At 44.1% G+C, this 15,407-nt stretch overlaps 1 protein-coding gene across 3 annotated transcripts in view; it reads right to left on the bottom strand.

Annotated features, from left to right (window-relative positions):
* The window catches only part of LOC123767457 (uncharacterized), a 56,040-nt gene that overhangs the window by 2,739 nt on the left and 37,894 nt on the right, over positions 1-15,407 (bottom strand). For all 3 annotated transcript variants that reach the window (XM_069317066.1, XM_045757147.2, XM_069317067.1), the window contains exons 2-3: positions 3,854-4,032; positions 2,957-3,138 (exon numbers count right to left, since the gene is read on the bottom strand). In XM_069317066.1, the coding sequence (XP_069173167.1) occupies positions 2,957-3,138; positions 3,854-4,032 (361 nt within the window). The remainder of the gene's footprint in view (positions 1-2,956; positions 3,139-3,853; positions 4,033-15,407) is intronic.

Raw genomic sequence — 15,407 nt, 5'->3', positions numbered from 1 at the left:
CAGTGCTCACAGCCCAAGGGTCCAAGGGCAAAGCTCTACATAGAGCAGATGTGTGAGCACGTTTCCTGACACCTGATGCCTCTCTTCACCTGGCAATAAGGGAGGGGGGTACCCAGGAGTTAGGCAACTGCTGCGAGTTGTACCCCGGGAAAGGTTGATATTTGCCCTAAGAAACTGCCTGTCCCTAACAATTGTTAACCATCTCTATATATATATATATATATATATATATATATATATATATATATATATATATATATATATATATATATATATATATATATATATATATATATATATATATATATAACCGATAACCTGTCCAGTGAGCTCAACATTTGGTTTTTGGATGATGGTACTCTAGCCGGCTCCCCAGCATCACTCTTGGACGACATAAGAATAATCCAGGAGCAAGGAGCAAGCCTAGGCCTCACCCTGAACCCTTCCAAGTGCGAAATAACCTCCACCAACCAGCACATAATAGAGCAAATAAAGGTTGTTTTGCCTGACATTCATACAACCAACCCTGAGGACAGCACACTCCTAGGTGCTCCTCTTGGAAGGAATGCCATCGACGGGGTCCTTGGTAAGAAGATCACTGACCTGAAGAGGATGAACGAGAGGATTGAAGACATCGATGCTCATGATGCACTTTACCTCATCACCAGATGCTTGTCCCTTCCCAGGCTGACCTACTTTCTAAGATGTTCGCCATCTTTCAACAATATTAAATTAGAAGAGTATGACAGCTTGCTGAAATCAACACTAGAAAAAGCCCTCAATCTTTCCCTCAGCGACTCACAGTGGAAACAGGCCTCCCTTCCTGTCAGACTCGGGGGCCTTGGCGTGCGCACAGCAACACAAATTGCTGTACCAGCATTCCTGTCCTCTTCAGTGGGGTCTGACAACCTGGTGAAGGAAATCCTACCTGAGCACCTAGTTCAACAGGCAGGGGTGCATGATCCCAGCTTCACAGACTGCACAACCAAATGGGTCTCTCTCGCAGGACCAGCACCCCAACCACCGCCTTCTGAAGCCCATAAGCAATCCAGCTGGGATCGCCCCATTGCCGACCAAGAAGCTGCAACTTTGCTAGAAGCTGCGACGACACCACATGACACTGCCCGACTTAGAGCTGTAGCAGCTCCCCATGCAGGTGATTTCCTATTAGCAACCCCAATGTCAGCAACCGGCACCCGTCTCACACCGCAGGCCCTCCGAATTGCCGTGGCTCTCCGCCTAGCTGCCCCAATCCACACCGAATACAGGTGTATTTGCGGCGAGGCAGAGGCCGACAGATACGGACGGCATGGCCTTCTTTGCCAAAGGACGGGAGGATGGCATGCAAGACACGGCGAGGTTAATGACATTATTAAGAGGAGCCTTACCACAGCCGGTTGTCCAGCAGAGAGAGAGCCCCGTTACCTAATGTCCCGCAACTCTGATGAGCCTGTCGGTCGCCCAGACGGAATTACGGTGAACCCCTGGAAGAATGGTAGACAGTTGGTGTGGGACTACACTTGCGTTTCAACTTTGGCCAGTACCTATGTTGACTTCAGTGCTACACAAGCAGGAGGAGCTGCCAATCACCGGGAAGCGGCCAAGTCACGTAAATACAGAGACCTTGAGCACCACTACAATTTTGTCCCCATTGCCTCAGAGACACTTGGTGCCTGGGGTAAAAGTGCTGCTAGCTTTTTAAAGGAGTTGGGGTCTAAGCTAATCGAAACAACTAGAGATCCCAGAGCTGCCAGTTTTCTTTTTCAGCGCCTTAGTGTGGCAATCCAGAGAGGAAATGCTCACTGCATCCATGGTTCCTGCCCGCCATCTGAGGAGCTGGAGGAGCTATTCAACTTGTGACAAGCAGCCTTGTACCCTGTATGTAATTAATATTGTAACTTTTTTTGTGTAATGACATTTTCAAATAAAGTTAGATATATATACACACTTAACAAAAGAATAGGGGTGGTAGGAGAAGAAAATATCAAAGTGTTCAGTGAGGATCCACAAGGTCTTCTCTGAGTACTCTTTATTTTCTTCTCCGAGGCTATGGGTCCCTACATTTGCACCAGAGGTGGTACCCCTTCTAGGTTTTAAAAATATATATATATATATATATATATATATATATATATATATATATATATATATATATATATATATATATATATATATATATATATATATATATGATTGACCAGACCACACACTAGAAGGTGAAGGGACGACAACGTTTCGGTCCGTCCTGGACCATTCAAAATCGTCCTGGACCATTCTCACAATCGACTTGAGAATGGTCCAGGACGGACCGAAACGTCGTCGTCTCTTCACCTTCTAGTGTGTGGTCTGGTCAACTTACTTTAGCCACGTCATTGTGACTCATTGCCTGTATATCTATGATTATTTCTATGATTGTTTGATTACTGTTTGTGTAATCATCTAGAGAGTCCAGCTCACTACTGAGCTTCTTCTAGACTGCATGCTTTTCCTGTTCCAGTAATTCCCACATTTTATTGGGTAAGCTTTTGCCTCTAACTTGGTATGCCCCTGAGGTCTGGTATGCTAGCTGCTTAGAGAACAGTGTATATCATTCCACGTGAACCCAAAGCCAAGGCACTGTAGAGTGATGACTGAGCTGTTGCTGCTGGTTGTTAAAACCGTGTTGGTAATTCATAGTCAAATTTCTCTTTCATGTACGTGTATTTTGTTACATATTGTTTCACAAAGGTAGGCCTTTGTGAAACAATTATATGTGCGTTATTATATATATAGGTGCATCTACACGTTGTTACGTAAAGGTAGGCTTACATTTTTTTTTATATAAATAAAGGTCTACAAGATGTTACATAAGAGTAAGCGTACATGTTGTTATATAGTGGGTAAGAAAGTCTACCCATATTTTCGTTAGTTAGTCCCTATGGGCAGCCTTCTCTACGTGGTGGGCAGCAGGACCCACCTGGAGCAGGAGGAGAGGGTGACGGTGGAGCCCTTCAGCAAGAAGAAGCCCCAGTACTCCTTAACGTCGTCCCTGAGGGCGAGAGAGTGGAGCATGACGTGTGTGCGCCGCTGGGGGTCGACGCCGGGGGCGCTCCTCGACAGGTACCCGTTGAAGGTACCGTTCATGTGGGCCTTCTGCGCCTGCGGGAGGAGCACCAAGACATGGTCAGGATCACCGGGACACGGTCAGAATCACCGAGACACGGCCAGGATGACCCAGACACGGCAAGCAGGAAAAAAGAAGATAGGAATCAAGGCGACTCGTAAATAAACCTGGTTCACCGCTTACAATTTACTCCAGCTTATGGAGACAATAAAGTTAGAGCAATTATGTCAAACCACACAAATAAATTACAAATTAATGTGAAAACAAATTATGTTGGCATTTTAGAATTACAAAATAAATATAATAGTACTGTACTGGATTTTAACCAGATTATAAAATATTTTAATTTGAAGCTAAGATTGGGTACAGCGATACAGTAGATTCTAAAATATTTGTAGTATATATTGTAACGATACTTATGTTGTGATATATAAGACTATATATTAGTGGGACATGCTTCCTTATAATATTGTACTGAGGGGGTACTGTGAGAGTGAGAGGACACGCAGCCACCAGTGGCTCCTGGCACCTGTCCTCACCCGTGTCTGGCACCGGTGACATCAGCACCTGGCACCAACAGTGACCTACGTATCTAACACCAACAGTGACCCCCACTCACCAACAGTGACCCACCCCCGTAAGCACAATTAGGTGAGCACACACACCTAACACCAACAGTGACACCCCCCACACCAGTAGTGACCCCACACACCAACAGTGACCCCCCACACCAGTAGTGACCCCACACACCTGGCACCAGACACTGGAGACGTGACGACTAAGGAGCCGCTGGTCAGTGGGCACCATGGGGTAGTGCCCCGGAGGGTAGAGGACCAGACGCACGTACAAGGGTATAGTGATGAGCAGCGCCGGCAGCACCAGCGCGAACACGCACAGCCGCACCACGCGACGCGGACCTCGTAATAACTCTGCAAGAACATCGGTAATAATAATAATAATAATAATAATAATAATCACAGATTGATTGATGAAGATTAAGCCACCCAAAATGTGGCACGGGCATGAATAGCCCGTAAGTGGTGGCCTTTTTGAGCCATTACCAATATCTTCCGTCAAAGTAATCATGGAGAAGGGAAGGGCATTTTCAAGGGAAAGCGCCAAGCCATTACGACTATATAGCACTGGGAAGGGGTCAGGATAAGGATTTAGGATGGGACGGGGAGAAAGGAGTGGTGTCCAATCACTTGGATGGTCGGGGATTGAACGCCGATCTGCACGAAGCGAGACCGTTGCTCTGCCGTCTATCTCAAGTGGAGAGAATAATCACACTAACGTGACTGCATCAATGAAAAAATCCATAGGAGCCGTGGCGAGGGTTTGAACCTAGATAGCTTTACCCAACGCAAAACTATTAAAAAATAGCAAAGCAAGTTACTATGTAAATACTAAATAAGTCAATATATATATATATGTCGTACCTAGTAGCCAGAACGCACTTCTCAGCCTACTATGCAAGGCACGATTTGCCTAATAAGCCAAGTTTTCATAAATTAATTGTTTTTCGACTACCTAACCTAACCTAACCTAACTTTTTCGGCTACCTAACCTAACCTAACCTATAAAGATAGGTTAGGTTAGGTTAGGTAGGGTTGGTTAGGTTTGGTCATATATCTACGTTAATTTTAACTCCAATAAACAAAAATTGACCTCATACATAATGAAATGGGTAGCTTTATCATTTCATAAGAAAAAAATTAGAGAAAATATATTAATTCAGGAAAACTTGGCTTATTAGGCAAATTGGGCCTTGCATAGTAGGCTGAGAAGTGCGTTCTGGCTACTAGGTACGACATATATATATATATATATATATATATATATATATATATATATATATATATATATATATATATATATATATATATATATATATATATATATATATGTATATTAGTTACATCGTTGCTCCCATCGCTCGGGCGTCACCTATTTACATCCTATTTTCTTACAAAACGAATTATTTCCCAAGTCATTCTGGTTTAACGATTTCTCCTTATAATTACTAATGATTATTAATGAGTAGGCAAAGAGCACGAAGTGATTAAAATATGCACCAACTTGCAGCATGACACAGTTATCCTGTTTAAACCATTTGCTCAACACTGTGTCAATATATTATAATATGTGATCTTTATGAACATTTGACCAGTGGACAGACATCAGTCTGTGCAATAATCTGGAAGGTTGCAATGTTACTCTTAAAAACTGCACGATATTGCTGGATTATTGCCACAGAGAGATGGCTGGACCTGTGGGAATCGCCATGATGTGCGGTTGTGTCGCTTTGGGGAGTAGAAATAGCCTAAGCTATTCTATCCCTTTGGGATGTATTTCTTTCTCTCTTATCTCAATAAACATACTTGAACTTGTTGTGTCGGTTTCGCTTTGATGTCCAAAGGATTTGGAAAGGATTGAGGAGGTAGAGGGATGGGGAGGTGAAATTCTGGAAGAGGATGCGGGTGGAGAGAGAGAGAGAGAGAGAGAGAGAGAGAGAGAGAGAGAGAGAGAGAGAGAGAGAGAGAGAGAGAGAGAGAACTCTCTCACACACAACTACAATAGTAATAGACAACTATTACACACAACTCACAACTCTCAGTTGTGAGTTGTGTGTAAACTGTTTTTCAATCATAAACAGGGGGTTTGGCGGGTGCATGGAATCACTTTTGGGTCTTTGTTTGGAGGACGGGCTGGTATAACAGCCCGTCCTCTAAACAAAGGCCCTAAGGCCATTCCATGCACCCGCCAAACCCCCTGTTTATGAATGAAAAACAGTTTACACACGACTCCAACCCGTCCTCGACTCAAGGCCATTACATCCAGCGGTCAACCCCACCAGCCCGTCCTCCAAACAAAGATCCAAAAGTGATTCCATGCACCTGCCAAACCCCCTATTTATGAATGAAAAGTGGTTTACACACGACTCACAACTGCTGACGTTCGAACATATCCGGAACAAGTGCTTCACTGACGAATTTTGTTCGAACCACAACGCTATAAATGCTTCACCCACGTACTACAAATACAAATAATCACCAACAGAACCTAAACACCTAACCTAACCTAACCTATGCCTATTTATACATAATATGCTAATATATTATAATATTAATTTATACTTGAGGAAATTCCCGTTTTGAATGAACAGCATGTTAAAATTTATGAATGCGTCTGTGGGGTTGACCGCTGAATGTAATGGACTTGAGTCGAGGATGGGTTGACCCCACAGACGCATTCATAAATTTTAATATGCTGTTCATTCAAAACGGGAATTTTCTCAAGTATAAATTAATATTATAATATATTAGCATATTGTGTATATATAGGCATAGGATAGGTTAGGTGTTTAGGTTCTGTTGGCGATTATTTGTATTTGTAGTACGTGGGTGAAGCATTTATATCGTTGTGATTCGAACAAAATTCGTCAGTGAAGCACTTGTTCCGGATATGTTCGAACGTCAGCAGTTGTGAGTCGTGTGTAAACCGCTTTTCATTCATAAACAGGGGGTTTGGCGGGTGCATGGAATCACTTTTGGATCTTTGTTTGGAGGACGGGCTGCACGACTCACAACTGATTTCGTTCGAACACTTTCGACACAAGTGCTTCACTGACGAATTTTGTTCGAACCACAACGCCGTAAATGCTTCACCCGCGTACTACAAATATAAATAATCGCCAACAGAACCTAAACACCTAACCTAACCAACGCCAAACTATACATAGAATTTATATGTATAATAATATTAATTTATACATGAGAACAACCCAATTTTTAATATACAGTATGTTAAAATTAATGAATGCGTCTGGGGAGGACGGCCGCTGCTTCAAACAGCCTAGTGTGAGGCCGGGTTGTCTGGGGAGGACGGCTGCCGCTTTAATCAGGCTATTGTGAGGACGGATTGAGTAGTTACATGTACTTGTCACCAGCGTGTCTTGCACCGACCAAGCAGGCGGCGGCGGCGAGGTTAGTCCAGTGCTCACACTTCCTGCAGTATGTTAACTCCGCCAAGATCTCTGATATTGTACAAATTTGAATTTAGAATTTAGAAATTTCTTGAACATTGGTGATAAAATTATATCTAAATTCATAAATTTGTTCACATTTAATTACACAAGTAGATGTAGAATGTGGAAATAGTTTTCCTGGCAGTTTACATTTGACTGTTTACATTAACAGATGGTGTAAACTCTTAGATACTTAAAATGGAACTTTTACATAATGAGCTACAATATGTTGTTCTTGTATGGTAGTGTGATCATACTTGCAGTAACTAGTGTAAATTTCACTTTGCTTCAGATCTACGAAGCTTTAATAATTCGTTGTGTTGGGGGACTGGCAGCCTGAGTGTATATATACATGTTAGGCTTATATCGAGGTCCTCCATGGTCGAATTACTGACATCCCCAGGATGCAACCCCACAACAAGCTGACTAACTAATAGGTACTTGCTGCTAGGTGAACAGATACATTAGGTGATAAGACATGCGCCCAACTATTTCTGTCCCGCTCGGGATTCGAACCCGGAATTCTCGATTGTGAATCGAGAACGAACCCCACTGTGCTACTAAGACCATTCTGTACATGTATGTACAGAATGTTGTGTATGTAACATTAACAATTGTATAACTAGCGTCAAAAGATTGTCACTTGCTGAGCTAAACGAACTCTGGGGTTCAGTTCCTGAACCCGTTATGTGCCTCTGTAACCCTTTCCTCCACCCCTCATGGGATGGGTATGGGGTGCATAATAAAGAAAAATTGAATTAGTGAAGTGCTGTTCCCAGGCTGCTTTTTATTTTTTTTATTTTTATTAACACATTTAGGTACATCGGCATTTGTGCAGCTGCCCTAGACTATATGAAGGGGAGTATAGTGTGTCAAAAAGTTAGCTACGTGATGCTAAAATCCCCATCACACAGGATGGTTGACTTGGCATGTGATCAGTAGTCTGCACTGGCAGACTCTGGGTGCATTATGAGGCTATCGGACTCCTGGTTCAACTTTGACGACGAGCGGACGACTGGACACCTCCGACTGGGAGCCGCCGGATCACATTTGTTTTCGTGATTTGGATTTGCTACTGCCGCTTGGCATCCCTATTCCACGGTCCGGTATTACGACGCCTGGCACACATATCACCTTAGGTCACGGGATTGTTGTTGGTAGAATTTTTTGTGTGTTCTGGCTGGTTCTCCCGGCGGGGTGACGGTGTCCGGCGCCGGTTTGGCCGAGAGGTGCCCGGGGGTTGGCGGGCTCCAGGTGTGCCCTCAGCCGTGGTGGGCGGCTGGCTTCTGCTCTCCTGGTGGGCACTGGATGACTTTTGCGTTTTAGTTGGGGGCCGAGATTTTGGTTTTGCTACCCGGTGTTGTCTGTGCGGGGCGGGGCCGGTGCTCGTCACCCTGCGGGACTCCTGGGGGCTCCCCAATCATCTGCCTGTCTGCGCTTGTTTGACGCCGGCATATTGACGCAGTGATTGGCGTCACTCGTTTCGCGATTAGGCTTGGCGTTTCACCCTTTCCGGGCTTCGCGATTGAAATTGAAATTGAAATAAGTTTATTGAGGTAAAATACACACAAAGGGATGAGGTAGCTCAAGCTAACGATTAACCCTTCACGGGTACGCCGGGGCACATCCGATCCCACGATCGTCGTCGCCTCTAAATCAACAACAACATATGAGGATATCATCAACACAAGAGTGAAAAAAGTAATTGCAAAGCTTCAGGTACCTCATGCCAACGGGTCTGAAAGGTCTAATAACTGGGCATTCTGTGGTGTAGTGTGGGAGATCATGCCCCAGTTCCCTGCTCACAGAGTTTGCACCTGGAGTGCTCAGGATTGGGAGATCCGTCACCTGTAGCCACCTGCCACCGGTAACGGTAACCCAGCCTGATCCTGGCAAGCACTGTGTCGCACAGTCTGGTCGACGTTTTGGGCTGCGCATAAACATAGATTTCAGACTGTGCTTCTAGGCAACCCAAGGTTATAGTGAACTCGTTCACTGAAAGCATGTTCTTTAGCTAACCCATCGATTGTATCACACATTCTGACGCCAACATAACAAACAAGATGGAATAATGAATAATAATTAGTTTTGTCGGAGACAGGAAGCCTGTATATATATATATATAATTCCTCTGCTCACCTAGCAGTAAAGAGGTACCTGGGAGTTAGACAATTGTTGTGGGGATGCATCCTAGGGAAGGGTATGGGGTCCAGTTGTCAGTGGGGGGGGGACGGACCTCGATACAAGTCTAACTCTAAAGTATATTATATATATATATATATATATATATATATATATATATATATATATATATATATATATATATATATATATATAATATACTTTAGAGTTAGACTTGTATCGAGGTCCGTCCCCCCCCCACTGACCACTGGACCCCATACCCTCCCCAGGATGCAACCCCACAACAATTGTCTAACTCCCAGGTACCTCTTTACTGCTAGGTGAGCAGAGGAATTAGGCGAAAATAAGCATTTATCCCGCTCGGGGATCGAACCCGGGACTCCCAAGTATGAGTCGAGAACGAAGTCAACTGTACTACGAGACCCAATCTGCATGATATGTATTCCAATGTCATCATTAATAATTTTGATGTGTTTGTGTAGCGTCTGGCACCAATTTATTATAATGGTGTCTTAATGAGCTAAGCGCAGTTAAGGCTGATTAATGAACCATGCATTTAATATGAACATTTTGGAGATATATCAATAGTTTAATGCCATTAGTATGGCATATACTTTAGTCTGAAGGGATGAGGCTCAGTTGTTTATAAGGACTCGCCTCTAACATTATGAACCATCCCTCATTGTGAGGTCCAACTACTTGGGCTGAACAGTAGAGAGACGGTCTCACTTCATGCAGGTCAGTGTTCAATCCCCGACCGTCCAAGTGGTTGGGCACCATTCCTCCCCCCCCCCGTCCCATCCCAAACCCTTATCCTGATCCCTTCCCAGTGCTATATGGTCGTAATGGCTTGGTGCTTTCTCCTGATAGTTCCCGCCCCCTCTCACTGGCGTTCCACAAGGGCTTTTGTCATGGGTTCGTATCCTGGCCGGGGAGGATTTACTGGGCGCAAATCCTTAACTGTAGCTTCTGTTTAACGCAACAGTAAAATTTGTACTTGGTTGTAACAACGATTCTTCGCGGCGGGGATCGTATTCCAGGGACCTGCCCGAAACGCTACGCGTACTAGTGGCTCTACAAGAATGTAACAACTCTTGTTACATTCAAACAATTGTATTGTTTTACAATATATGTAAAAAAAAAAGTGTTGTACTTTGCCTTAAGACGAACCTGTATATGATTTTGATTCTTAGGTGAGGAGGAAGGAATTATAATTTAGAAGGTTGTAAATCTCTCACGGTCCGGGGCCATTGTTGTCTCTCTTGTTTAAGATTGTGACTGATACATTCCATTTACATTATGAAAGATGTTGACCTTCAATAAAAGTGTAGAAGGCTTTTGTGTAATGTTAGTGTGAGCCTAGCCATGAGCAACCCGCTCTCACACAAGACAGCATATATATGACTTATTGCTTATGTTCACTATTTTGCTTATAAATAAGTGCATATATAACATATTCCAAGCCATATATTTTTTAAAGACACTAACTTTTCCTCTCAGTTGTATTAAACAATAGAGATTTTATACAAAATTTAACAATATGCTGAGTTACTTTACAATTTACTTAAATATTTTAGTTTTGTTTTATTATTTTTATAAAACTGTAATATCAATATAGGTATAGGTTCAGTACTAATTGTAATATCTTAACATACTAAGAAGGTTAGGTCGGTGTTTTCTATTCAGCATTTCAAGGTAAACTCAAATATTCACAATAAATTAGTATGTCACATGCACTTATTCATATGCCAAATATTGACTATAAGCAAGTGCGAGAACGGGTTGCCATTTCCATACGAAATAAATTATTAATATTAGTAACACGAACAATGACGCCTCATATTAAATATGTTTGTTATCCGGGGACACCTAAGGAAAATCCTCAATATTCAGTCTAAATTTGTCAAACCCTTTCAGGTACCAGAGCAAGCAGAGGTGCAGCATAGTTATCTAAAGATCTTATACAAGGTACCTTACCTAACAATTATTTTTTCTGACATTCACACCCCAGCTTGGACGACACCCTGTCACAGCCTTCATAACTCTGGACCTGCTTGTATGTTGACGCCAGCAGCAGCTACACGATGGTCATGCGACGAGACCTCAAGTCCAAGGTATTTGAATGTGTTTACATAGTCAAGCAGGGATGAAGGAGCAGGGGGGAATGGACGAAGTGAACATCGACCTTCATGTGGCACAGATGCTCTAGGTGTGGTGACTCGACAGTCCACCTTAAGACGTCACCCACCACCCTCACAGCTTCCACGTGTACCCTCACCCCCTCAGGTGAAGTTTTATACTCCAGAATATTACCACTTATCTGGGTATATGTTCACCTGATTTGTCCATAATATTATCTCGATCACGTAGACTTGTAGATCTTCCGGGTTCGATAAACTAACCTTTATGTCACTCGCTATGGACGTGTTCACACGCTGGAGACAGTGGAGCCAGATAGGTGGAGCCGAGGTGGCGGGCCAGGCCTGGCGACCACAAGCCAACCACGTGCTCGCCACGTGGCTGGCGCGCCGACCTGCTCAATGTTGACGGCTCCAGCGGACAACATTGCCAGCCATGAAGGACATATTTATATTGCCCTCTTACATGTCTTCCTGCTCGAGGACCATGCTAGTAAACACGTCGGTAAGATTCCTGGTGATAAGACGATAACTGTTGTAAGTTGCGTCGTCTACCACAGTACTTTGAATTGTAGTATAGTTCATTTACTGTACACCCATTGATTGTTGCCGCCGGAGGAGGCTAGTTTATTGTGTACCCCATACTCATCCTGTGAGCGGTAGCGCAAAAAGCATTACAGAGGGCACAAAAGGTCTTTATCAAACCTCAACGGAGATTATTACATAAATAATTTCATCTTTCCTTCACACCTTATAATTACAATGTCAGCTAATTACAGAGAATGTTCTATTTCAAGAGCTATATATTTACAGTAAGTCATTATACATTAATGGTTGGTCTTACCGCTAATATATAATTGTTTGACCAATGGAGATATTACAGAGTCATAGGGGACCTGCTGTTTATTATTAGTCTTCATAATACACTACTTGTTTCTTAATCTCATATGTCGTTTATCTACTGGGAGCAAAATATGGATACAGTGCAAGGATTTCAGGTATTTTATCCTTAGTAATAAGATAGGTTGCCATATCATACAGCGTGAGTTTAGATTTATCTCTAAATGGCTCAATTTTACTATCCAAAATATAGGGTTCACCCACCCCATACCCATCCTGTGAGTGGTAGTGGACCCCATACCCATCCTGTGAGTGGTAGTGGACCCCATACCCATCCTGTGAGTGGTAGTGGACCCCATACCCATTCTGTGAGTGGTAGTGGACCCCATACCCATCCTGAGTGGTAGTGGACCCCATACCCATTCTGTGAGTGGTAGTGGACCCCATACCCATCCTGTGAGTGGTAGTGGACCCCATACCCATCCTGTGAGTGGTAGTGGACCCCATACCCATCCTGTGAGTGGTAGTGGACCCCATACCCATCCTGTGAGTGGTAGTGGACCCCATACCCATTCTGTGAGTGGTAGTGGACCCCATACCCATCCTGTGAGTGGTAGTGGACCCCATACCCATCCTGTGAGCGGTAGTGGACCCCATACCCATCCTGTGAGCGGTAGTGGACCCCATACCCATCCTGTGAGCGGTAGTGGACCCCATACCCATCCTGTGAGCGGTAGTGGACCCCATACCCATCCTGTGAGTGGTAGTGGACCCCATACCCATCCTGTGAGCGGTAGTGGACCCCATACCCATCCTGTGAGTGGTAGTGGACCCCATACCCATCCTGAACCAACTGCATATAATTGTAATTTGCTTATCATGCGCCATCATCCCCCCCCCACACCCATCCAGTGGGCGGTGGGGGAACGGTTACAACCACTTGTAGTTAACAACGTAATTAACAACCACCTGCAGTTAACAAACAGCCGCGTTCTTGTGACTTATCGTGTTCATCGTCCTGGTTGTTCACCTTGCAAGACTGAACACCACCTGCCCCAGCACACCACCTAACCGTCCCACCAGGATATCAAGTACAGGTAGTGAGAGGTAGTGAGACAACATTCAAGATGATGCAATTCATTGCTCAGAAATGTGCAAATGCAACTGAGCTGGAGATCCCACTCAAGAAAGAGGTGGAAGATAAAAGCAATGCAGGTGCATGGTCCCTGCTTCTCTGCATTGTGGGGAAGCAAAGGACAGGACCAACGAGAAGGAAAAATGTATCAAGAAATGGAAAAAAAGAGGACAATAGAGGCACTAAAGAGTGAATACACAAGAGTCGAGAGGGAAGTTGAGAAGCAATTTGAAAACGACATTGCTGTAAAAGCAATAATAGCCATATAAGAAGAATAAGCCAACAGTAAGAGAACGTGTGATCAGGTTGAAGAGACATGCGAAAACAACAAGGAAGTGTGTGTGAGGAACTCTACAAAAGATTTCAGAAGGTCTTTACAACGGAACGAGCGTGGAGACCAGGTGTGAGGGGGTGTTTTTTCACAGCTGACTGTCAGTGTGTGGACACTCCAGACTGTACTCACCTAATTGTGCTTGCGGGGGGGTTGAGCTTTGTCTCTTTGGTCCCGCCTCTCCACTGTCAATCAACTGGTGTACAGGTTCCTGAGCCTACTGGGCTCTATCATATCTACATTTGAAACTGTGTATGGAGTCAGCCTCCACCACATCACTGCCTAGTGTATTTCATTTATTAATTACTCTGACACTGAATTTTTTTTTCTAACGTCTCTGTGGCTCATCTGGGTACAAAATTTCCACCTGTGTCCCCTTGTTCGTGTCCCACCCGTGCTGAAGAGTTTGTCTTTGTCCATCCTGTCAATTCCCCTGAGAATTTTGTAGGTGGTTATCATGTCTCCCCTTACTCTTCTGTTTTCCAGGGATGTGAGGTTCAGCTCATTTAGCCTGTCCTCGTAGCTCAATCCTCTCAGTTCCGGGACGAGCCTGGTGGCATACCGTTGAGTCTTCTCTAATTTTGTCTTGTGTTTAACTAGGTACGGACTCCAGGCTGGAGCTGCATATTCCAGGACTGGTCTGACATAAGTGGTATACAGGGTCCTGAACGATTACTTACACAAGTTTCTAAAGGCAGTTCTTATGTTGGCCATTCTAGCATATGCCGCTGATGATATCCTTTTGATGTGGGCCTCTGGGGACAGGTTCGGTGTGATATCGATCCACACATCTTTCTCTCTATTTGACTCTTGTAGGATTTCACCTCCCAGATGGTACCTTGTGTTCAGCCTCCTGCTTCCTTCTCCTAATTTCATTACTTTACACTTTCCTGAGTTGAAATTTAGTAGCCATTTTCTAGACCATTCCTCCAGTTTGTCCAGGTCATCCTGTAGTCTCTGTCTATCTTCATCCGTCTTGATTCTTCTCATAATTTTTGCATCATCAGCAAACATTGAGAGAAACGAGTCTATACCCTCCGGAAGATCGTTTACATATATTAGAAACAGGATGGGTCCAAGTACTGAGCCCTGTGGGACTCCGCTGGTGACATCTCGCCACTCTGTCTCCCCCCCCTCACAGTTACTCGCTGTTTCCTGTTGCTTAAGTACTCTCTTATCCACTGGAGCACCTTCCCTTTTACTCCTGCCTGTTGCTCCAACTTTTGTAACAGTCTTTTATGGGGTACTGTGTCAAAGGCTTTCTGGCAGTCCAGGAAAATAAAGTCGGCACTGTGGATACTCCCGAGCGTGGATACTCCCCAGTGTATCCCTGAGTTACGCTGAATGACTGCACAATAGCTGTTGTAGGACGAAGAACCGCGAGTTAGGGTTACAAGAGTCAGTACCACAGGCAACCATTTTCTCTGATACTTACTGTACAGAACTGACCTGAGACAGGAAGGGATTGCAGCTGTCTTAGACAGTGACATGAGAGAGGTCGCCGATCAGAGCTAACCATGTAACCACCAATCAGAGCGAAGTTGGCTGGAAATGCTTCGCCTGGATTGGTTAATTCATATATCCTTTGTGTAGACTCTAGCATGGAGGGACATTCTAGTCTTTGTGGCCCGGTTTAACTCCTGGTGTGTTCCTAGACAGTCTGCGCACGCTATGCAGGAAACTATAAACAA

This window comes from Procambarus clarkii, chromosome 86 (genome assembly GCF_040958095.1).
Source record: "Procambarus clarkii isolate CNS0578487 chromosome 86, FALCON_Pclarkii_2.0, whole genome shotgun sequence".
NCBI classification, from domain to species: Eukaryota; Metazoa; Arthropoda; class Malacostraca; order Decapoda; family Cambaridae; genus Procambarus; species Procambarus clarkii.
Note: the sequence above shows the minus strand (reverse complement) of the source record. Positions and strands in the feature narration are given on the sequence as shown.